Source organism: Caretta caretta, chromosome 5 (genome assembly GCF_965140235.1).
Source record: "Caretta caretta isolate rCarCar2 chromosome 5, rCarCar1.hap1, whole genome shotgun sequence".
In the NCBI taxonomy this organism is placed as follows: domain Eukaryota; kingdom Metazoa; phylum Chordata; order Testudines; family Cheloniidae; genus Caretta; species Caretta caretta.
In genome coordinates this window covers 121453300-121476844 of record NC_134210.1, presented here as the reverse complement: position 1 = coordinate 121476844, position 23545 = coordinate 121453300, and the positions used below count along the sequence as shown (strand labels likewise).

At 45.2% G+C, this 23545-nt stretch overlaps 1 protein-coding gene across 2 annotated transcripts in view; it reads left to right on the top strand.

Moving 5' to 3' along the window:
* Positions 1-23545, top strand: part of ECPAS (Ecm29 proteasome adaptor and scaffold) — a 91534-nt gene that overhangs the window by 187 nt on the left and 67802 nt on the right. Inside the window, exons 1-5 of one of the 2 annotated variants that reach the window (XM_048850791.2) lie at positions 363-533; positions 12186-12316; positions 16281-16397; positions 20074-20192; positions 21508-21657. In XM_048850791.2, the coding sequence (XP_048706748.1) occupies positions 497-533; positions 12186-12316; positions 16281-16397; positions 20074-20192; positions 21508-21657 (554 nt within the window). In that variant the 5' untranslated portion in view covers positions 363-496. Of the gene's footprint in view, positions 1-362; positions 534-12185; positions 12317-16280; positions 16398-20073; positions 20193-21507; positions 21658-23545 lie in introns of those variants that run through there. The other variant, XM_048850792.2, reaches the window with a different exon arrangement.

Genomic DNA, 23545 nt, shown 5'->3' with positions numbered 1-23545 from the left:
TCAGTTGCCCTGCCCGGGGGCAGCGGCAGAAAGAGGGGGGGCAGGCGGCAGGGAAGGAGCCCGCGGACGCTGAGCCCCTGGGCAGCCGGCGAGGGCTGCTGGCTCGGGGCTCGCCCCTTGCAGCCCGGCGGGGCGGGGAGCCCCCGGCGCAGGGGGTTTCTCAGGAGCAGGCCGCGGCGGGGGGGGGAGCAATAGGCGAGGGAGCGCGGGGCTGAGGCGATGGCTCAGCTCTTTCTAAATATAACACTGAAGCGAAGCGAGGGAGGCTGGGCTGGGGGCGGGCGCCGGAGCCGCGGGCTGCGGGGCGGGGCGGGGCGGGGGGGGGAAGCTGCGGCGCTCGCACGGTGGCCGGCGCTGGGGAGCGGCCCCGCGGCCGGGCCGAGGGGGCGCGCGGAGAGCAGGGGAGGGACCCCACCCCGGGTGACGGGATTGCTCCGCCGCCGCCGCTGCTGCCGCTGCTCCTCCTCCTCCCACCCCCGCGGCGGCGGCTGGCAACATGGCCGCGGCCGCCTCGGCTGCCCAGGATGAGCTGAGTAAGTGATACGGACACAGGCCCCGGGGTGGGGGGAGGGGAGTTTATTGAGGGAGGGGGGCTCTGGGTTGACAGGACCCCTCCCCCCGGGTGTGGGTCTGTCCTTGGGGCGGGGCCGGGTCCCCTCTGTCTGAGGGGGCGGGGAGCTGGGAAAGGGGGTGGGGGGAGGCTGGGTTCTTCGCCCCGTGTGTCCCGGGGCGCCCCGGGCGAGGGGCGGGAGGGGGCCGGGGCTAGGCCTCGGCTGTGCGCAGTCACGGTGTGACATGGAAACCACAGCCTGGGGCCGGGGGTTCCCCGCCAGTCTCCGCCCGCAGCCCCCTGGGGCAGGGTCCCCCGGCGGGGGGGCTCTGCCAGGCCGGGCCTGCTGGGGACACCCGCCTCAGCCAGCGGCGCCTGGGGGCAGGGGCTGAATGTCCCGCTCCCCCCCCCTTCCCCCGGGGATGGGCCCCAAGCCGGGCAGGCCGCAGTGACTCTGCTTTCCAGCCCCCACTGGAGACGGGGGGAGCCCCCCAGCAGCGGCAGGGCCGGCCCTGGGCGCTTGGCCCCGCGGGGAGGGTGGGGCTGGCTGAGCAGGGCGGGCCCCCGCTGTGGGGTGCTCCTGCCCACCCCCCCGTTTAATGCCCCCACCGGGGTGGCTGTCCCTGCACGGGGCCTGGGCCCTGCTGCGGGCGGGGTGAGTTTCTGGGCCCGGGGCCCGGAGCAGGAACTGTCCGCAGCCCGTGACCCGGGTGCCGGCTGGGAAATGTAGTTCTCAGGCCTAGCAAGCGGCTGGTGGGCGTCAGCCGAGGCTGGCTCCCGTGGTGAGAGCAGGTGCCGTCCCTGCTCGGTCATTACAGGGGGGGTCTCTGGCTCATCTCGCCAGCCTGCTCGCTGTGACACCTTGGGCAAGTCCCTTCCTGGCTCCGTGACTCAGTTTCTCCACCTGTGAACTGCGGTTCGTTATGCTCCCTTATCAGAGGAGGGCATTGTGAAGCTTAATGATTGCAGAGTGCGTGGAGATGCTGGGATCAGAAGTGCTGCAGAGGTGCAAAGTATTTTAAAGGTCTGGTCGTTTATATTCCATCTCCAGAGTAGCGTCTGATAGATATGAATAATCCTTCGCTCTTTTCATATTTTTTCTTGTAATAATAAGTGCATATATACAAGCTCTCCCCTTCCCGAGCTTGATATGTTTTGTTTGAATTTAAAGTCGGAATCTAGTATAAGAGTAAAATATGCTGGAAAATACATTTTATCCATTTCTTCTGTTCTGCAAATGATGCCCCTGATCCAGCATTAAGAACTTCATGGCAGATCCTGTGCCCATGCACTTCTCAGTGCTGATCAGGATGGTAGTCAGAATCTGAGTGACGGAGTTCAAATTTAGATATTTCTTATTTGGAGGGAAAGGATGCCCAGTTGTGGGTGTTTTTTAAACTTCAAATCTATTGCTGAATCTGGTGCAGTACATAATAGATCTGTCTCTGAAGAAGTATAAAATGTTAAGGGAGTGTTTTCTTGTCTTGTTGCTGCATCTCCTGAGATATAACAAAACTAGTTTTCAGACAACCTTGATGAATTAATAACAACGTGATGTATAACCCAGTTGGAGGAACTGTGATCCTGATCCATGGGAGAAATCAGTGGGCTGAGGAAAGTGGTGTTTTAGACTTGGCTTGACTGTGGAATTGATTTCACCACCAGAAACTCAGCAGAAGGAAGAAAGGTTTTAATGCAGACTTTCAAGCTCCAGGCTGTCAGATTTAAACCATGCATTACTGCTTAATGTTTAACTTAATTCTTCTGTCCTCTCTTTGGAGAAAACCCCTTCAGCCTGCTTAGTTTCTACAAACTATTGCAGCAGTTCTCAAACTTCATTGGACTGTGACCCCCTTCTGACAATAAAAATTACTACACAACCCCAGGAGGAGGGACTGAAGCCTGAGCCCACCGAAGCCCTGCTGCCCCAGGTGGGGGAGCCAAAGCCTGAGCCCTACCTCCTCAGGCAAGGGAACTAAAGTCAAAGCCCAACCTGAGCCTTGCTGCCCAGGGCTGAAGCCCTCGGGCTTTAACTTTGGCCCCGGGCCCCAGCAAGTCTAAACCAGCCTTGGCGACCCCATTTTAATGGGGTCCCAACCCACAGTTTGAGAACCGCTGAACTATTGGATGAGGTGAATAGACTGCGGAACACCGAAATACTGGTGGTGGCCCTGATGCCACCAAAGAACCATAATTTCATATAGGAATAAGAAAAACCTACAGAACTCACTGATTCTAAGGTCGGAGACAAATCTCAACATACTTATTTCAGTGACAGTTGGGATGAATCATTGTCATGACCACTGTAGTCTAGAAAAATTGATCAGACTCCATGATCACTATCAGCCATGAAATTATTCCTGTACAGTCAACTGTACATCACCAGTGTTCCCTTCACTTGCAGACCTTGTAAAACTACTCAGGCCTGGTCTAAACTACATAGTTAGGTTGACGTAAGGCAGCTTATGTAGACCTAATTATATCAGTGTACACAGTACAGCCTTGTCCCGCTAATGTAAGTGCCCTACTACACATAAGCGGCAAAGAGTCCTGTGGCACCTTATAGACTAACAGATGTATTGGAGCATAAGCTTTTGTGGGTGAATACCCACTTCATCGGATGCATATACATAATAACTCCACCTCCATGAGAGGCTTAGGGCTTATGTTAATGTAGTTAGGGTGATGCAGTCTCAGACACTGTATTACTTACATCAGCTGTTGGTTGTCTTGTCAATTTCAGGGCTCCAGACTGGAGCTGTGAAACTGACAAGAAAGTTGGGCAGCCAGAGCCTGGCTGCCACTGGGTCCCCAATCCCAGCCAGGCTGCGTCCACCTGGCTCCCCGCTCCCAACTAGGCTGCCCCTGCCTGGATCCCTGCTCAGGGAGGTGAGAACCTCAAGTGTCTGGCCCCAGCAGGGAATGGGGAGCAGAGCAGAGCTGAGAGCCTTGGCTCTCAGTCCCCCACACTGCCCCTCTCCAGTCGGCAGAAGCGCTCCTGGTGAGGACGTGCACCACCGACAGAAGGCAGGTAGTGTGGACATCAGCCACTGCAGTAATTACTTCAGTGACTGTAAGTTGACCTAACATAGGTTGATTTAAGTCTAGCGTAGACATGCCCTCAGTGGAAGAGTTCCTGCTTGCAGACACAGCTTTATTCAATCTATGGATTGCTAGTTTCCCCCACCTACAAACTGAATATAACTGTTGCCTGTTTTTGGCAAGGTGTCCTGTGGCTATATTGTCACTGGGTTTGCAGTCACATTTGCATTTAATCCAAGCTTGGAAGAGGGGAAAGAAGAATGTCTTACAGGGTACAGTCCAGTTTAGCAGTTTGATGTCACCCTTATCAGATGTCTCAAACTATGTAAACTATGACTTACTGGTCAGCTGTACCACTAGAGAGTGTATAGTACCACCCTTCTGACTTGAGGGTGGTGGGTTTTTTTGTGGAGAGGGAGGATGGTGATTTTTCCAGTGCCGCCTCTATGAATAAATGGAAGAGCTGTACAGTCAAAGATGAACTTTAACAGGAAGCATAAGAAATTCAGAGTGGGAAAATTGGGCAGACTTCTCAGGTAGAATTAAAATTAAATGCATTAAATTAAATTAAAATTAAATGCATCAAATTATATTTTGAAAGGAACCTGGGCTGTAGGATAATGAGCCTCCTGAAGGAGTAACTAAAATTTTCTTTTAGATCAGAAAACCAATTTGTCTCTGTTTTGTAAGCATGTAGTGATAAGAAACTTTGATCTGTAGCAGCATTCAAATAGATGAGCTGTTACTCCTTTTTGTTGTTGTTGAGAAAAGAGTGCTCGCTTAAACTTTTTATGAAGATGCTTATAATTTGATGGATGAATAATTTAAACAGTGATAGCTTGACTCCTAATTTAAAATCAGTACATTGGGCCTAGAGTGGTATGTGATCAGAAAGAAAGAAAAGCCATTTTCAAAGAGAACGGGTAATAATCTGAAGGGAATCTAAACCTGACACACTGCACATGGAAATCCAAATTTTGGCATTTCAAATCTGTATCTAAACTTTTCTCTGGTATGGAGGAATATGATGAAAACAGAAAAATACATTCCCACAGTAAAAGACCATTTTTTATAAACTTGAGTAGTGACTAGGACAGGTCCCTTGTGGTGCTCCCTTAAAGTCATTTGAGATTGCGGTAGAGCCATGAACAGTACCTCCAAACCCTGACTCCCAGTCTGCTGCTATAACCACTCTAGATGTACGTTCCCCAAGTCATAATACAATTCCAGCAAGAATTTGCCTGGTGTTTTAATGGAAGCATAATTCAAGTAGATCAGAGTTGGACTCCCAAACTGGGTATCTTGCTCCTCCAGTGCAGAGTGGTGCAGAATCAGTTGTTTAGCTTCTGGAGAAATGAACACCTCATTTTGCTTTCTGTTCTTTTAATGTTTGCCTCAGTCTCCCCTTTTTTCCCCTGAATCATCCCGGGAATGAAGTTGACTGACTGTATCCAGGTAGAAGTAAGCACTTATTTGACATGGGGCCTTTTGGAGGAAAATTCCAGGATATGTGCACAAAATAACTTCTACAAAATGGTCTTAGTGCAGTAACAGTAAGCTGTTTTTAAGGATGTGTACGTCCTCTAGAATGGCTTTAATATTAAGATCATAGTGCTCTTGCCATAAAGTGGAGTTTAGGTTGGGGAAGATGAAGAAGGTAGCTGCCTGCATCCTCTCACAGAAAGTTACTGTCACAACTCCTGGAGTTCTGTTGTGTTCCAGGCTCAGACTGTATGGCTGGGTTCCCTAGGATACTGTTGTGCTAACTAGATCTGTTGTGAAGTACATCTGGTTTGACATGTCCCAGCCTTAATAGTCCCTCAAATCCACTTTCATAAATAGAAGTATGCACTTCATGCTTGATATTCTCTTCTTACACGAATACACATCACAGAGTTCTGTAAAGAACAGCTGACAGTCTGTTTACAATGGCTATAAATGCCACTGGGAGCTAATTCTTTAGTATAAGAGGAAGGGAGGAGAAACTGGACACACAAAAAATAGCATTTGAACTGAGAGCTGACTTCTTTGAACAGATGGATAAACAATGAGCTACAATGATGAGGCTGAACATCCAGAAGGGTTTATTTTGTTATTTTATTGAAGAAATAAGAGATGGGTGACAAAACTGTCTTTTAAAAGGTGCAGTATAGTAAACTTTTAAAAAATCTTCTCTGCCCCTCCCTTTCCACTATTTCTTATGGCAAACGACCATATAAGAGAACCAGAGCAAAGGCCCAATCAATCTCCTATTGGATTTTTGCTATTAACTTCAGTGGCTGAAGGGTCCAGCTCTAAGGCTACAGAGATTTAGGGGGCTACTAAACAGCATGATGTAAAGTCTGATCAGAGATCACTGTGGTACATATGGGAGACTGGGGGTCATAGAATCATAGGGTTAGAAGGAACTGCAAGGGTCCTCTAGTCTAACTCCCTGCCAAGATTTGTTGTGTCTAAACTATCCAAGACAGATGGCTATCCAGCCTGCTTTTGAAAACCTCCAGTGAAGGAGCTCCCATAACTTCCCTAATCACTTACAGTTTGTGGTTCAGGGCCTTGCCATTAATCTGGCTTTGCTATAAAAAAAAGTTTATACTCGCTTGATGGCTTAAAAAGAAAGATAATACTTGTGGTTTTATACAATATGTAGTATCTGCAATTTGAAAGATATTGTTCTTTCTCCTGGCGAGATGTAGTATTTACATCAGTTCTGAAACCAATATTCTTTCACATACTTTTATCGTATAGATTGGAAAAGAACCAGAAGGGGTTAGAAATGGCATTAGAAATCCTTAAGTTACCATGGAAATGCTGTTACCTACTTGCGAGAAATTATTTCTGCTTCTAAAAATATCATCTAGCTATATACACAAATTGACCCTGGTGCTGTAAGCAACAGTCTAAAGATTTCTTCGGCTTCTCTACTTTCTTGATTCCTTAGTGCAAAATGAATGAATATGAAAGGACACACCTGAAATCTGATCAATTTTGTAAAATTAGTTCTAAAGTAGTTTCAGATATTATACCTGCTCCTGAATCCCCCACCCAATCTTTGTGGTTTTACAAACATATTTTCTTAAAACTCTCCCCCTGTTACTGAGCAAAAGATCCTACAGTAGTAGGAAAAAACAAAGCTGCAATCTTGCAAACACCTACACACATCAATAGCTCCATTGAGTTATGCGTGAGTGTTTGCGGCATTGAGACCTAACTTACTATACTGGGGGACAGAGTAGAACTGACTATAAAAAGCTATGTTAATTGCACACAGTATACAAACTGCAATGAGAGGGAAAACTGTACACACAGTTTCTTATAGTAATAGGTAAAACATTTGCAGGCTGATTTTTTTGAAAACTAACAGTTCATGTAATGATTCTGGTTTTTACTGCTTTAAAATAATCAAGCCTGTTTTAATCTTGTCATGCAACTGTTTATGCTTGTGTTTTTAATTTATTTTTGATAAATAGCCAGTGGTTATCGTTAACTGGAGCACAATTGGAAAAGGTTACACACATTGGGCCCAACTTCTGGGTTACATGGTGACTAGATTTCATCTGAAAAAACAAACTGTTTCTAGTCCTCATGATTGGGAAGAAAAGCTTGAAAAAAGTGTCCCAAGGGTAACTAATGCCGTGATGTCTGCCGAGCATCCTAAACAATAACTCTGATTGGTGGACTGCGTCATTAATCCTAGAGGGCTGTTAATTCTGAAACCAACTGCTGGGAGAGGCCCAGCTGATACCACCCCAGCAGAGGATTGTGTGTGTCCCCTCATTGCCATGACACCATTGTGGCTGTGCGAGGGTGGTGTTGGCAGAGAGAGAGAGACACACACACACACACTCTCTCCTTTGCTCAGGAAGGGTGGGGCTGAGACATCCCTTCTCTAGGATGGACTCCAGCCCACCTGAAGACAGGGAAGAGATGGCCCATGGAGAGGGAAGGCCCAGCCCTATCAAAGAGGAGTGGTGGTGGAGTCCCCTGCCAGCCAAACAGACCGCTCTTGTGTGGGAGGTCTCTTGCCACTTCACTCCAAACAGGGGTCATGGCCACAGTGTGGGTCATGGCCATGGAATGAACCTAGGGACCTGGAGTAACTTAGTTAATAGTCTGGGCAGACTTATATTTGAGAGGATGGCAGACTTATATTTGAGAGGATGGTTAAAAGCTATAGAAGAGAAGTTATTTCTCGGACTGACTTAATACGTGATCTGGCTCCGTTAAGCAATTCTAGCTGCATCTCCTATGAATCCCTCTTTTGTTTCCTCCCCACCCACCCCCTCCTTTTTTTTTTTTTTAAAAAGACCATATTACCCTCTTGAAAAGGACAGTCCATTTTAGTCGTTTGGTCGAGTTAAATTTAATCCCAGACCTCGATCAACATTCTCTTTCCAGTGTCACTATGTGTACCAAAGAATTAGAGACATTAGACATACTGAGTACGCAAGTCCGTCCTTTATGTTAACCAGCTAGTATAATGTGTATTATAGTTGCAAACATGGGGCTAAGGGAGCAGCATATTTTATGATCCTAAATCTGGAATGTGAGCCTGGATTTGAGATCTCGGAAATAGTCAGGTGTAGAATCTCAGAACAGTTCTCCACATGTAACTTGCATTTCAGTGATGGATGAAATGTTGCTTAATTAACTTCCATACCATCATTGTAATCTTCATCCAAGGATTGCAAAATGCTTTACAAATTAATACTAATAAAACACTGAGTTAACCGACCCATCAAAATAACAGTTTACAGAAAGCATATATGTCAATAGACCTGAATTAAAAGCTTTAGTCTTGGTTAGCAGGGGCACAGATTACACGTCAAAGGTGTTTACTTTTTATTTATTTTATTTTATTTTATTTTTGGCTGGTGGGCTTTTTGTTTTAATTTATATATCTTACGGTCCAGTTGTGAGAAGACACTTTGTGGAGCAGATCACAGCAGTATGGAACTGCCAAGGCTAATCCAAAATGGATCCGATTATTAGGGCTGTCAAACGATTAAAAAAATTAATCATGATTAATCACGCGATTAAAAAAATTGTGATTAATCACACTTAACAGACTACCATTTATTTAAATATTTTGGATGTTTTCTACATTTTCAAATATATTGATTTCAGTTACAACACAGAATACAAAGTGTACAGTGCTCACTTCATATTTATTTTTGATTACAAGTATTTGCACTGTAAAAAAACAAAAGAAATAGTATAAAATGTTAAGGGAGTGTTTTCTTGTCTTGTTGCTGCATCTCCTGAGATATTATGAAACAGTTTTCAAACAACCTTGATGAACACGTGATGTATAACCCAGCTGGAGGAACTGTGATCCTGATCCATGGGAGAAATCAGTGGGTTGAGTGTTTTAGACTTGGCTTGAATGTGGAATTGGTTTCACCAACAGCGGTTGGTCCAACAAAAAATATTACCTCACCACCGTGTCTGTCTAATACCCTGGGACCAACATGGCTACACCAACGCAGCAAACAACTTGAGAAGTGGTCAATTTAGATAATTAAAAGTAGTTTCAGGTGATACAGGTGTCAGGGTTTGTGGCTTTACAATGACACTTGTTTTTATTAAAATGTTTTTCGTCTTCCCTGTTGCCATGTGACAAGCCCACACCAACAACAGAGGAAACTGACTCGAGCCATAATCCTGTAAACACCTATGTGCTTAACTTCAAGCATGTGAGTAGTTCCATTGCAATCAATGGGATTACTCCAGGTTTAAAGTTAAACAACTGAGTCAGCATTTGCGAGACTGGAACTTCACTGACCATACAGAGGAAACCTGTGAAAATAATGTACATGCCAAACACACAATGTAAATTCATTGGACAGAGAGGAAATCGTTCTTTCTCCACACTCTTTCATCTTATCATAGTAGTCTTGGGTGCTACTTATACCATTTGTAGAGGAAAAAATTGGAAAAGCAGTATACTTTTTTTGTTGTTGACCCTTCCCCTTTAAAATACCTTTTGCTTGACTGCTGCTTCACAGAATTGCTATATTTCCTGTGGCTTCTACTCTATATCTGTGCTTTTGAAAATATATATCTTTAGCTGAAGGTTACAATAAATAAACTTATCTTCTTTGCATTCACTGCAATCAAGTCCTATTCTCTACCACAGTGACCCTGGGAAGGTCTCCCAGATGTGGAGTTTGGGTGCACTGCAGCCAGTGGTGAGCACAGACACTGCAGGCATTGTTGACGGCTCTGTTAAGGTTACAGAATGCCGTAAGAGTTGTGCGTGCCCAGTGGCTCTCAGGATCAGGCTCTCATTACCCCATGCTGCCCAATTCCTGAAGCATCGGAGAGTTCTCAGAAGGCAGATACTTTAGGGAAATGAAATATGACAGAAAAAGGCAGGACATGAGAGAAGCTTTTTAAAAATTAGGTGGGAAGAATGTATCTTGGTTCCCTGAGGCAGCTGATAGCATGAGAAAGCAAGAAAAATCCCCATAAGACAAGAGATTCACTGACAAGTACAATATGCATTGGAGGAGCTGCTGAATTTTGACTTGTAATTCAGCTGGCATTAAAATTTTATAGTCATTTTGTCTTTTCAACTGCGTACCCTGTTTAGTTCAACCGGAAACAAAATGTTGGGAGGGAGGTGTGTACGCTTGGTCTGCTGCCTGCAGAGAGATGATACGGTGGCTAAGAGGTCTACACTACCACCTTATGTCGGTATGCCTACATCGCTCCAGGGTGATGGAGTACCTATGCCGACAGGAGACCTTCTCCCATCGGCATCTTTGCTAAGTGCTAAAGTGGCACAGCTGTGCTGCTGCAGCGCTGCAAGCATAGACAAGCCCTGTGAGGGCTTTAACAACGGGATGGGAAAAGTTGAGATGACAGAGCATCGTTTCCAAAGGCCTTCCTATCTGAATAGTGAGTGTTCAGAAGTCACTTGAAATCTGCAGGTACAGTATTTGTACTTAAACGTCCATGTTGCCCGTTGAGGGACTGATTCCCTCCATCCCTTGTATATCCATCCAAAACCCACTGACTTCCATGGGAGCTTTGGGTTCCCAAGGAATACAGGGTTAAACCTTTGTGACAGGAGGGCCTCTCCCTCTCCCAAGTCTGAGCAGCCCATCCCTCAACCATCAAAGTCCTCCTCTTAGGGTATAACCAAAGTTAAAAGAAACATTCTCTCCTTTTGGGTGTTTCAAGCAGAATCTGTAAGGGTTTTAGCTTCCCCTTGTTTTAGGCTGCGTTTTTGTTTGTAATCTCCCAATTGGATTGACCCTGTTAGCAATCCATTGTAGATCAGGTGTGCATAGTGAAGCTGCGGAGAAGAGAAGGGAACACTCCTGCCCTTGTGTATCAGAACCATCCTGCCCCCATCCCAAGCTGTGAAAGTGCTGTTGAGGTGTCTTGCCACCCATGTGGCGGTCTGCTTTTCTTCTAGTTTAGCCATCAGGTCAGCTAGATCCTAGTGATTAAAACAGTGACTTCTCCATTTATTAGCCTAAAGACAGGTGGTCTTCAAGCCAATTGCTTGCGTTGTCGACAGAGGATTTTGATCTTTTTGATATTCCTAAAAGGATCCTTTCCTAGTTCATACAGGGAACAGATGCATGCTTTTTTATCTCTTCCTCCCATCCTGATCTTGTATCGTTTGCAACTCCTATGTCCTTACTGACATTCATACTGTTGTTTTATACTCCTTCCTGGGTGGGTGGTATTGAGAGGTGGTGAGAGGGATAGAGAAATGAGATTCTCTAGATCAGAACATTCCAACACGTTCATGTGGGTGATAGGACCTTCACAGTCTTTTGCATTTTAAGTTATGTCAAAATATTGTTACTTTTCTGACACCCCCATTTAATTCCTATTGGTGATGACAGTCTCGCTTGAAAATTGGGTTAACAAATAATAGCAAATCCAGATAGTTCGTTCAGCTTCATAAATGCTTTTCTGATGGTGGCTCAGTGGTTTGGTAACAGAGCATAGTGCCTTTCCTCGCTAGGTTGCTGGATCAAATCCATCCCTCGTTACACTGTAAGCTCTTGGTGTGGGCCATGTATAGCACAAGGGGGTCCTAGTTCATGACAACAATATAAATAATAATAGACCAAAAGTTGTTGCCATTCAGTGGCTGTCTAGAGGCCTTTGTTATGGTCTTAGTCCAGAGTCCAGCAGACAGATGTCTGTATCTCAAAAACGACCACCACAATTGACACTTCAGTTGGCCTCGCTGCTCTGACTGCCAAAGGATTACTAGATACGGAGGCTGAAGTACTGTCTCAGCCATGGTGGTGTTCCAGATTAGGGCTGAGGCCCATAAGTGGGGCAGTGTGTGGAAGTTTGAGCTACTTCTGTCCATGCTGAACCTGATCTGTGGATAAATGAGGGTTGAAGGCCATCAATCCAGCATCTTTCAGCAATGGAAAGTGTGCATGCAGTTTTAAAAATAGAAGAGCATGCTTTGTTGAGAGCTTTGATTGAAGATGCTCAGTCCTTACCATACTTTCATCCCAGCTGCTATATTACAAACCCATACGGGTAGGAAAAGATTTGTCTGCTGTTTGGGTTTCTAACTCCAAATTAACTATTTATTTTTTTTAAACTACAGATCAACTTGAACGTGTGTTCTTACGTCTTGGCCATGCAGAAACAGATGAGCAGTTACAGAATATTATATCCAAATTCCTACCCCCTGTCCTGCTCAAACTGTCCAGCACGCAGGAAGGAGTGCGTAAAAAGGTAAGGGTGCAGTTGTAGACTTTCCAGTCACTGGAGATGTAGACATCCATGATGTATCAATGATTTGGTGTTACTAGCTGCTTTCCACAAGAGAAAATATTCTGTGAAATGTTCATGTGATGTATAGAATGTTCATGCGATGTTACCGTGATGTATAGAGTCACTCCTCTTTGCTGTCAGACTAGGATACTTGCAGTAGTCATTGCTATCATTCACTTAACTGGTTGTGTGTCAGTTCAGGGCACCTGCACCTGTATTTCCCCCCTTGGTGGTCCCCCCCACTCATAGGCTCCCTGCTCCTCAGCTGTCATGTCTCATAGGCAGAGACCCACGTCTGTCCCCTCCTGACTGGAGTTTTTCCAGGCTGCACAACTCCCTGCCTTACACTGTGAGTTTCCCAGTAAGTCCGATGGCCTTAATGGCCTGCGCCTACACTTTGCTTTCTCCTTGGAGGCTATACCTAGTGTAATTGCCCCCAGATATACCACACAGCCCTTTCTAAGTAAGCACGTTTGTTCTTCGGATGAAAGCAATACCGAGAAAACATTAAAAACAAAAGAAGCTACACCTATGCTAATAAGCTTACTGGAAATCACCCAACTCCAGCAAGGGCACTAGTAGGACTCAAAAAGAAAAGGAGTACTAGTGGCACCTTAGAGACTAACAAATTTATTTGAGCATAAGCTTTTGTGAGCTACAGCTCACTTCATCGGATGCGTTCAGTGGAAAATACAGTGGTGAGATTTATATACATAGAGAACATGAAACAATGGGTGTTACCATACACACTGTAACGAGAGTGATCACTTAAGGTGAGGGATTCTTCTGTGGTTACAAGTTCCTAACAGCTGGTAGCTCAGAATAGGCTCCCCCAAATATCTGTATAAAGTCACTCCTTTATATAGTTTGGGCCTTTGATCTTGGGGGACAGTCACCCCCTTCAGGGCAAAAGGCTGGTTTTTTGCATAATTGGGGATGGGGAATTTGCATTCATCTCCCTCCTAGATATTTCCTGGGAAATCCACTTCACATGTATTGTCCCAAGAGTTGATACTTATCTACCACATTGTGCGTTATAGTCTGTTGATCATCAAGGCCCCCAATAATACATAATCTTTGCATTTAATACAATGGACTCCAAAGATACTTAAATTTAATTCAATATCTCCCAAAGATACTGCAGGAAACTGCCATATCTGTTACAGGGTGCACTAGAAATCTGGGAATAGCCCATCTCTCAGTTGCTATTGTGGAATTTCAAAGTTATTTTTTAATCTGCCGACCTCCCCCATCCCTACCCCAATGTTATAAATCTTCTACAAGTGGGGAAACTATTTCGCCACTATGGCCCAAGTTTTCTAAAAAGCTCGACACCTACAGTCGAGGCCAGATTTTCAAAAGAGCTCAGCTCCCATTTAAGTACCAAAACCTGGTCCCAGTTGTGGGTGCTGAACACTTGAAAATCTGGCACTGGATGTGTATTGTTGTCAACATGTTGAAGGACAAACATTTGACACAACAGGGTGTATAGTGTCAAATACACACAGCTCTGGTACACTTAGTGTTGTGAGAGAAAGCATCCGGCTAGCTGGTCTGGGTATGTGATGTGTTTTCTTCTTTCAAGTGGGAATTTGTTAACCAGATTCATCTGAATCTTGGTAGGAAAAGGCCAAAAACTGCAATTTTTAAAAATCTTATGTAATTTAAGGAAGAAACCTTTTAAAATGACAAGTGAATATTTTTATTTCGGTGTGGGCTTAACATTAGATTGTAAACCAAAAAATCTTACTCGCTTTACTTTCCTGTCTAGACCAAAGTTTGATATTTTCCATTCAAAAGCTATCATGAACATAATCTATCATTTTCCTGTGCTCCCAAGTGTTTGTAAGGTCAGCTCTCAGCAGGGAAATACAGAATCCTGAATGTTGTTCTTGACAAAAGGTGGTGGGGGAGGAATTGACTCTTCCAGTATTTTTGTTTTGAAAATTTTAAATCCCGATTTACAGATTATTCTGTTGTTGGTTTTTAATTACGTTTACGGTTCTAATCTTAAACATACGTACAGGAAAATTATTCTAAATTAAGTGTTTAGCAGCCAGTCAATGGTGATTAAAAATTAATTGACCTCTCGTAAACTTCAGCAGAGATCTAATATGCACTATGCACTTGTGCAGAGAAACCTGTTCAACACAAGCTCTGCTTTTGATGCATTATTTACTTCAAAGCTTTGCTTTTCATTCTGCTGCCTCACTTTAGTCTCACTCCTAAACTACCACAAGAGACTGAGAAATATGGCACGTTTTCAGATACTGACAACTTTTCAAAATATACCGAATGGCATTCTAACGTTGGCTCTGATTCAGCAAAGAACATTGGCCTCCCTGTTCAGCGAAGCACTTAAACACATTTGAAGTCAATGGGAGCTAAGCACAAGCTTAACTTTAAGCACATGCCTAAGTGCTTCCTGAATTGTGGCCTAGATTTTTATCCCTACAAGCCCATACAATGAGAGGCTAAGTTAGATCAAAATCAGCAGCTGGAATTGCAATAAACTGAAGTGCTAATTGTCCTCAGCTCCAGCTGATTTCTGTGGATCTTTGGGGGTACTCAGCTAGCCAGTGCAGTCTCTAGAGCATAGGTATATTAGTATTTCTCACAGAAAGCATACAGGCAGACAACTGCTTTCTGCACCAGCTGAAACATCTGTTACGTCTTCAGGAGTAGCCCCAAATACAGCACATTGCAGTAATCCCCTCTGGTAGTAATGAAGGTGCGGGTAACCAAGGTGAGCTCCACATCAAAAAGAAAAGGGTTGCAACTTTCATGCCAGGCTAGATGGGAGAAAAAGCACTCGTGGCCACTGCTGCTATCTGCGGCTCCAGATGTAGCAGAGATTTTAACAAGTTATCCAAGTTGCTAACTTGGGTAACAAAAGATGTGTAGACTCTCCCGGCTGAGATAGCACAGGTCATCTCTGCTATTTCCTCCAGTCGTTTTCCCCTAGCCGGCTGTCACTGGCTCTGTGTTCTCCATGCTGAGCTTCAGCTACCTAACTCTCATCCAAAGCCCAGTCTCAGCTAGACACCAGGAAGACTCATAGTGTATATTGGGTAGATTGTGCCCCGGTGCTTCAGGAATGGAGTTGACTGTGTGCAGTCTGGAGTGTTTGACCATGCTGGACCAGATGAGGCACTTGGCAGGGGAGGAGGTGATATACAAACAGAGCCGTCTCTTGGGTAGGGCGAATTGGGGTGACCGCTCCGAGCCCCGCGCTTTGGGGGGCCCTGTGGGCTGGTGCGATTGGCTGGCGCAGTTGGTCCTGGAAGAGACACATCCGTCACTTCTGCCCCGGGCCCCACACAATTTGCTGGTGCAGTCGATCCCGGAAGAGAGGAATCAGTCACTTCCACCCCAGGCCCCGCACCCTCCTAGGGACATCCCTGAATACAAATGTTCTAGCTCAATTTAATTACTGTCTTTTAATGTGGACCCTTTTTCTTTTCTCAGACTGATTTGGCAACTCGCACAAGTGCTAGATTTTCAGTACTAGAATCATCCTCTGTCCACAGGGTACAGCACTGATAGCGCATTGCAACCTTCCCCACATCAGTCTGCCAGCATTCCTTCATCTTGAGATGCAGCAGCCAACTATATAGAGAGACAAGTTAACTCTCCATAATCATTCCTTCCTTGACATCTCTTCCAATACTGCTAACAAGAACACCGCTTGTGGTGGATGGTTTTGTGATGTGGATGACAGTCCGCTAGAAAGTGTCTGGAGACCACCAACGCATTTCATGCAAGCTAATGGATAATATGAGAAATGATGGCAGCCATCTTGTCAAAGAGTTGGGAACTATGTCCTGCAGAACTCTTTGGCCTGTTCTGTGTTTAATGGACCATATTGTATGTTGGGAACATATTGAACCCAAAGCTGAAGTTAATGTTTTTTTCTCCCCCCCAGGTCATGGAGCTCCTAGTTCACTTGAATAAACGCATCAAAAGTCGTCCAAAAATTCAACTTCCAGTAGAGACTTTACTAGTCCAATACCAAGATCCTGCTGCAGTTTCCTTTGTCACCGTAAGTACTGTTCTTCCAAGAACATTACCTGATTTGTATAAAGGTGAGCTCTTTCTATTCTTTAGAGGCTCCTTGTGGTGCTTATCTGTCCGTTCCCTTCAGAAACATATTATTGTGATGAGAGAGATGCTTTAAAGTGACTTAAAAATAAACAACTATATGCCACCAGCACGGGTGAAAGTAGTAGTTTTATGGCAGGTTTCAGAGTAGCAGCCGTGTTAGCCTGTATTCGCAAAAAGAAAAGGAGGACTTGTGGCACCTTAGAGACTAACCCATTTATCTGAGTATAAGCTTTCGTGAGCTACAGCTCACTTCATCGCTAAATTACTGACAACTTTTTGTGAGACCACTTCAATTATTCTCCAACTGTCATGAATACTTGAATTGACAGATTTGTTGTTTGTATTAGTCGCACATAGAGGCCCCATTGTGCCAGGTGCAGAACCAGCACCTACTGAGTGAGTCCCTGCCCTGAAGAGGTTACGGTTTAGAGCCCTGATCCTGCAAATATATAAACGTGTGTTTGCCTTTGTGTGTATGAGTAGTATGTGTAAGTGTTTTCAGGATCAGGGCCTTAATAGATGAGACAAAGCAGGAGAAAGGGAATAATATCCCCATTTTTCAGAAGGGAAACTTTATCAGATTAATTCATTTGATTTTTTTTTTTTTTTAAAGACTAAAAACTACTAACCGCTTTGTGAAACTAGTGAAGGCAATTCTTAGCTGAACTGTAGTGTGTGTATTACAAATACCGATACCGGTTTCATGGAAAAGACTTCAGAACATTGGAAAAGACCTGTCTTCCCTCTCATTGCTCTGGTGCTAACTCATGCATGTTCTTAATGAAAAATAACACTGTGGGAGCAGAGATGGAAATGTTTAGAGTGACAGTTAAACTCATTAAGTAGAATTCACTTCCGCTGGAGCCCTGGAACCAGCTGATTGTCCAAAAGCAAGAGCTAACAATGGGAGAAATTGTACATGAGCTTTCCCTTGGATGAGGCCAAGGATTTACAAGATGTTCATATTTTGTAGAACACTGAGAAAAACATCTTGTGTGAAGGTAAACTTGAAAAGCAGCTTTGTGTGCCGTTGTTGTCTATGGCAAAAGTCTGCTGACCATCCTATACTGAAGTGATATATGCTGTTTCTCGTAGTGTAGTCAGTTTCACAATGTTTTAATAAATACCTTGCCTACAAAGAAACATAGCACAGCTCACCTCTGCTTTGTGTTGGTCTGCTTCACAGTGCTACTTCCTTTCCATTGCGAATCACTGCTTATATTTAGTTACTGAAAATTTGCAATAAATACCACAGAGGTCACCTCAGAATGGTCTTTTGCTAACTTCACACAATGGTTTGATCTTTTAAAAAAATTATTAATCAGATTAAACTAGTCACGGTCATGTGGATGTGCAAGTTTGAGAACTGTAACCATTTCAGAAGATGATAGTAATTTAGTAGGTCCGTGCTTAACTTAATCCAGTTGGAGTAACATGGTTAGATAATTGTTGATACATATAACAAAGCCTTCAAATTTTTATGAGACACCTGGACTTAGTTTTTAGCTACCCTTTGTCATAAAAATCATACTTGGCTCAACAAATCTTCAGCCAGGGCTCAAAATTCATGTTCACGCAGATAGAGTCCTTATTTATCCACAGATCAAATGTACTGATCCCACATTACCCAGCCGTTACAACTAAGCTTTGACTTTGAATGACTACCTCTACACGCTAGAGCAGAAGTGGGCAAACTACGGGCCACATCCGGCCCGTGGGACTGTCCTGCCCGGCCCCTCTCCCGCTGTTCGCCCTCCCCCGCAGCCTCACTTCGCCGTGCCGCCAGCACAATGCTCTGGGTGGCGGGGCTGTGAGCTCCTGGGGCAGCGCAGCTGCAGAGCCCGGCCTGACCCGGTGCTTGGAGCTGCGTTGCGCAGCGCAGCTGCTGTCCTGGTGCAGCTGCCCCCCAGCCACCGGCGCTCTAGGCAGCGCGGTACAGGGGCAGGGAGCTGGGGTGGTTGGATAGAGGGCAGGGGAGTTCAGGGGGTGGTCAGGGGCGTGGATAGGGGTTGAGGTGGTCAGAGGGCGGGGAACAGGGGGGTTGAATGGGGGCAGGGGTCCCGGGGGGGCAGTCAGGAAGGAGAGGAGGGGTTGGATGGGGCGGCGGGGGGCAGTTAAGGGCGAGGGGTGGTTGGATGGGGCAGGGGTCCCGGGGGGGCAGTCAGAAAGGAGGGGGGGTTGGATGGGGTGGCAGGGGGTCCGGGGGCGGTCAGGGGACTGAGAGCAGGGGGGTTGGATGGGGCAGGAGTCGCGGGGGGCCGTCAGGGGGTGAGAAGCGGGGGGTCGGATGGGGCTGGGGGCCAGGCCATGCCATGCCTGGCTCTTTGGGCACTTGTGCACTGGGAATTGGATTGACTCCTGCCCCCGAACATAAAAGTTTTAACCATTAAGTTATTGAACAGCCAGCAGGTAACCATTCTACATCACTACAAACCTGAGCTGGATTTGAACCAGCACTTTAGCAGTGCAAGGGGTTCCTCTCCCGTTATCAGCCTCTTGTGCTGTCCTATCCCACAGCTCTGTATTTTTAATTTTATTTGCAGCTTTTAACAAGGAGCGTTTAGAAATGTTTTCAAAAGACCTCTTGCTTATGTTGCAGAACTCCATAGTTACCTGATAGTTCAGTTTTATTTCCTTTCAGAAATAGGGACCTGAGAAAGTGAGAGAGAGAGAGAGGCATCCTCCTAAGTGCCTGTCCTGGGGTGCACTCACCGCAGGTGGTGCCCCTCCTTGGTTGCGCTGGAGATTAGCTCGGGCGAGGCATTACGCCATCCTCTGGTGCTGTCTCTCTCGTCATCCTCTCAGCCTGTGGACCCAGGAACTGCAGCGTCATCTTTGTGACTTGGCCCTCTGGCTGGGTCACTACATGGTTCCCCTTCTTGAGGGCGGAGTAAAGTCTGTCCTGGAACAAATAGTTCCAGGTGGTCCACTGTCCTCTGCCTGGTATGTGCCGTGTCCCCAGTGGCTGGTAGGGGAACCCGGGCCCGCCCTCTACTTTGGGTTCCAGCCCAGGGGCCCTCTTTTAAGCAACCAAGTCTGGTCTCCTATTCCTTGCTGCTCTTCCCCTGAGCCTTCTCCTACCTTCCTGTCTCCCGGTTTGCCAGCCTCCCAACTCCCTCCTCCCAGGGAGTGACCATGGACTACCCTCTATAGTCCTGAACATACCTCTCTCCTCCCAGGGAATAACTGCAGCCTTCTTCCCTGCAGCCCCCTTCTGTTGCCAGCTATCTGACTTTATGCAGGACCCTCCTGTTCTTGTCCAGCTGAGCTTCATGTCTGATTAATCAATCCCTGCTCCCTGGCTCCTCCTCCGAGTGCCACCTATGGGTTAATTGTGCCTAATTTACTCTCTTAGGGCCAGTGTGGGGAGTACACTCCATCACAGTGCCTTACTCCCATTGAAGTCAGCAGTGAAAAAGAGCGGAATAGGTGCTGAACCTGCCAGTAGAAAACTGTCAGTTAATCATCGTTAGCCCTGGAAATAATTGCTTAGTCTTTCAGACCCTCAGTTGTCATATACAACGTCAGAAACATACCATATGGGGCTAGTTTAACAAAATTGATTTTTCTTTTGTATTGATGCTACATATATTTTTTTTTTTTTACCCTTGCAGAATTTTACTATAATTTATGTTAAGATGGGTTACCCTCGTTTGCCTGTGGAAAAACAGTGCGAGTTGGCACCTACTCTCCTCACTGCAATGGAAGGGAAACCGCAACCACAGCAAGACAGGTATGACTATGTACAGTTGGAATGAAAGAAGCTTATATTGTAAGAATAAAATGAAATGCACTTTTTCTTGGTGATCATTTGTTTACCTAGCAAGACTTGCACGTTGGATTATATATGCAGAAATCCATCTTCGCTTCCTGACCATTAGTTAGCATGGAGGACGCATCAGAGCAGTGATTGTCTCATATGTTGAATCTACATAATACCCAGCACACCTCAATTTGATGGGGGTGCGGGGTCTCTAGATGGTACTATAGTACAGCTATGTCTAAACTTTCAAAAGCAGCTGGTGATTTGGGGTGCCTGACTTGAGACACCTTAAAGAAACCTGACCTTCACAGAGTGCAGAGCACTGGCCCTTTGAGAACTGGGCCCTTTTAAGTGTGTCACATTGGGCACCCAAAAATTGAGGCATCCAAACTCATGTCACATTTGGAAATGTATCCTAATAGTTAAGATACTGACAATTACAGGCCACGTATAGGAGCTGCTGTGTGCCAAGCATTTCTGGCAGTGTAAAGGGGCCCTAAAATTAGTGTAAATTACATTTCCACTTACTTGAAGGTGCCTTTATGCTACCAGAGTGGCACAAAGTGGTTTAATTATCAACGAGAATCAGGGTAAAATCTTGGTCTTGTTGAAGTCCATGGCAAAATTCTGGTTAACTACAGTGGGGCCAGGATTTCAACATAGGTATGTAAGTGGGAACTGTTGGGTGCTGAGGCCTTTTGGAAATCTGGCTGTACATGTACAGAAAATGGACATGGTGTATGTATGCTTCATAACTCTGGGTCTGATCCCATGAGGTGCTAATCTCCCTCTACTCCAGTTAATTTCAATGGGACTATGAGGATGCTCAGCCCTGTGCAGGATCAGAGCCCAAGTTTTGAACAAGAGGTGTTCTCTGTGAGTCTCTCTTTGGTTGCAGTTTCTGAAGCTAGATTGTGTGTGTGTGTGTGTGTGTGTGTGTGCGTGTGTAAATGAATTCACATAAGTACAATGTAGTAATGTTCTTAAAAATGTGGATATAGATAATTAATTCTTATCCTTGGTTGTGGGTTTGTATTGTATTTTGTTTTGTTTAAACACAACCCCCCAATTTGCTTCCTGCCTCCCATTGTTAGGTATGTTGGGTATCAAATGAAAGCTGCCAGAATAAGATTAGGTGGATTTTCACTAAAAAACAAACAAACAAAAAAACAAAAAAACAAAAAAAAACCCTTGCCTAAATCTCTGCTATACAGTTTGTGTGTGGAATGCGAAGAATCAAAAGGTGTTTTTGTAAATAGTTGCACTAAATGTAATTGTTTTTCAGCCTAATGCATCTTCTAATACCAGCCCTTTTTCACATGAAATATCCTGTGGAACCATCGAAAGCAGCTTCTCCATTTAATCTTGCTGAAAAACCAAAGACTGTACAGCTGCTCTTGGACTTTATGTTGGATGTGCTCCTCATGCCTTATGGGTAAGTGAGGGCAAGCTGCAGCAAAATCCTGTAACACTTGGAGTATCTTGTGTATGATGGATGATCAGAAGTGTGCACAAAAGAGACTTCTTTAAAGTGTGCTCCTTTACCTCTTTTTCCCAATAAAGTTGATGAGGCCCTAGGTACTTAAACAGAAACCTTATTTTAAGCTTGTGAGTAATCCCATCCCTATTCAGCAAAAGGCTTAAGTGCTTTATTGAATCTGTGTCTTACAAATCTCTCATTAACTTCCGTTGGAAGCAGGATTTAAAACTGTGGTTTTAAATACTCATGCATTTACAATAAAATAAACATCAAATTGCTTTATCATCTCCCCCCTGCACCTCCCCATTTCTGTGCTTGGTCTGTTTGGGCCCAATCACCCAAGGTTCTGAGCACTCTCAACTGCTCTAGATCGAAATGGGCAATGAGGGCTCATATCTCACAGGATCGGCCCTGTAGTGACACGAGATTTATGTTGCGACTTTCTGCTCATTACAGATGTCGTAATCTTGATTAACAGCTGGTGTCGGTGTGTGCACCAGCTCCCAGAGCAAGTTTGTGTACACTCATTATTTATAGTGCCGTTGGGTTTTACTGATCTTGCCCTTTTGCATATTTAATCAATACTTTTCAAAAGCCACTTCCCATCTGACTCTGTGTTTGTCACTCCTTTATATTGTTCTGGAAGCATTCACTTGGAAGGACACTGGAAATTATTTTAAAAGCAGGACTCCTCCTCCACTGTCCCCCTTGACTGTCACTTGGCTGCAGGTGAAAGCTGGGATATTCTAATGCACCTGCGTGAGTTAGGAGGACAGGCCTTTTGTAGTACAGTGAGACTAGTGCTTTTGGTGCACTTTGGGTAGGATTTTCAAAAGCGCCAAAGAGCTCAGGCCAAGATTTTCAAAAGTGACCAGTGATTTTGGGTGCCTGACTTGAGACATCTTTAAGAGGCCTGATTTTTGGAAAGTGCTAAGAGGGTATCTCAGTATGAGCATCCAGAATCACTGGCCATCTTTGAAAACCTTGGTGTCTGTGTGGAAACTATGCATAACCGGTTGTCAAGAAGGGTAAATCAAAGTTACATAAAATTGCTCGGTGGAACTTGCTCTGTGATTATGCTTCACGGGTTGGATTTGGGCCACGTGTACTGAAGCCATGATGTTGGTAAATCTATCAGGAATGAGTGCTCTCTAAATAGACCCTTATTACGTTCTGCTGTATTTAGTGGTACAGCCTGGAGGGGGAAGGAGTATCCTGGTATAAGGCTATGGCTGTTGATCAGGCAGTAGAAGGACCTGTATTCCTGTTCTGTAGGTGATATTTTGTTACAAGCTATTTTCTTTATTATGTTCTGATCTGAACTTCTGCTGGAACTGAACCTTGGAGTGAATTACCAGGTCTGATCTCTGTTCCCAGTAGCCTACTGCATAGTTGCTTGATTGTTTTGTCTCCTTAAATTTTAGTGCTAAATCTTACTGTAAGCTGGAGCCTCCAAGAAAGATTTTAAAGGAGGGTTTAAAAGCCCAAATCACACAGTTGTTTAAACTCTGTGTGTGAAAGATTATTCTCTAGAGTTGGGATGAGCATTCGCTTGCATTCCTGAGATTGTTTTCTGCCTCTGTGGTCTGTATGCTGAACACACATTGTTCAGAGCAAGAGCAAATTGCTCAGATAGGTCTCTGTGCCACAGTTCTCATGTTCTGATGGGTTTAGCTGGCTCGGCAGCACACGGGAGAGTGGCTGTTACTCTGGACCCTAGGCGTGCGTGTGGGTGCTCGCAGAAAAGCATGGCTGGTCACTTTCTGAGGATACGTGAACGCTGGAGGTGTAACTTCCAGGGCAGGTAGACGTACGTGTGCTAACTGATGGAGCTAGTATGATA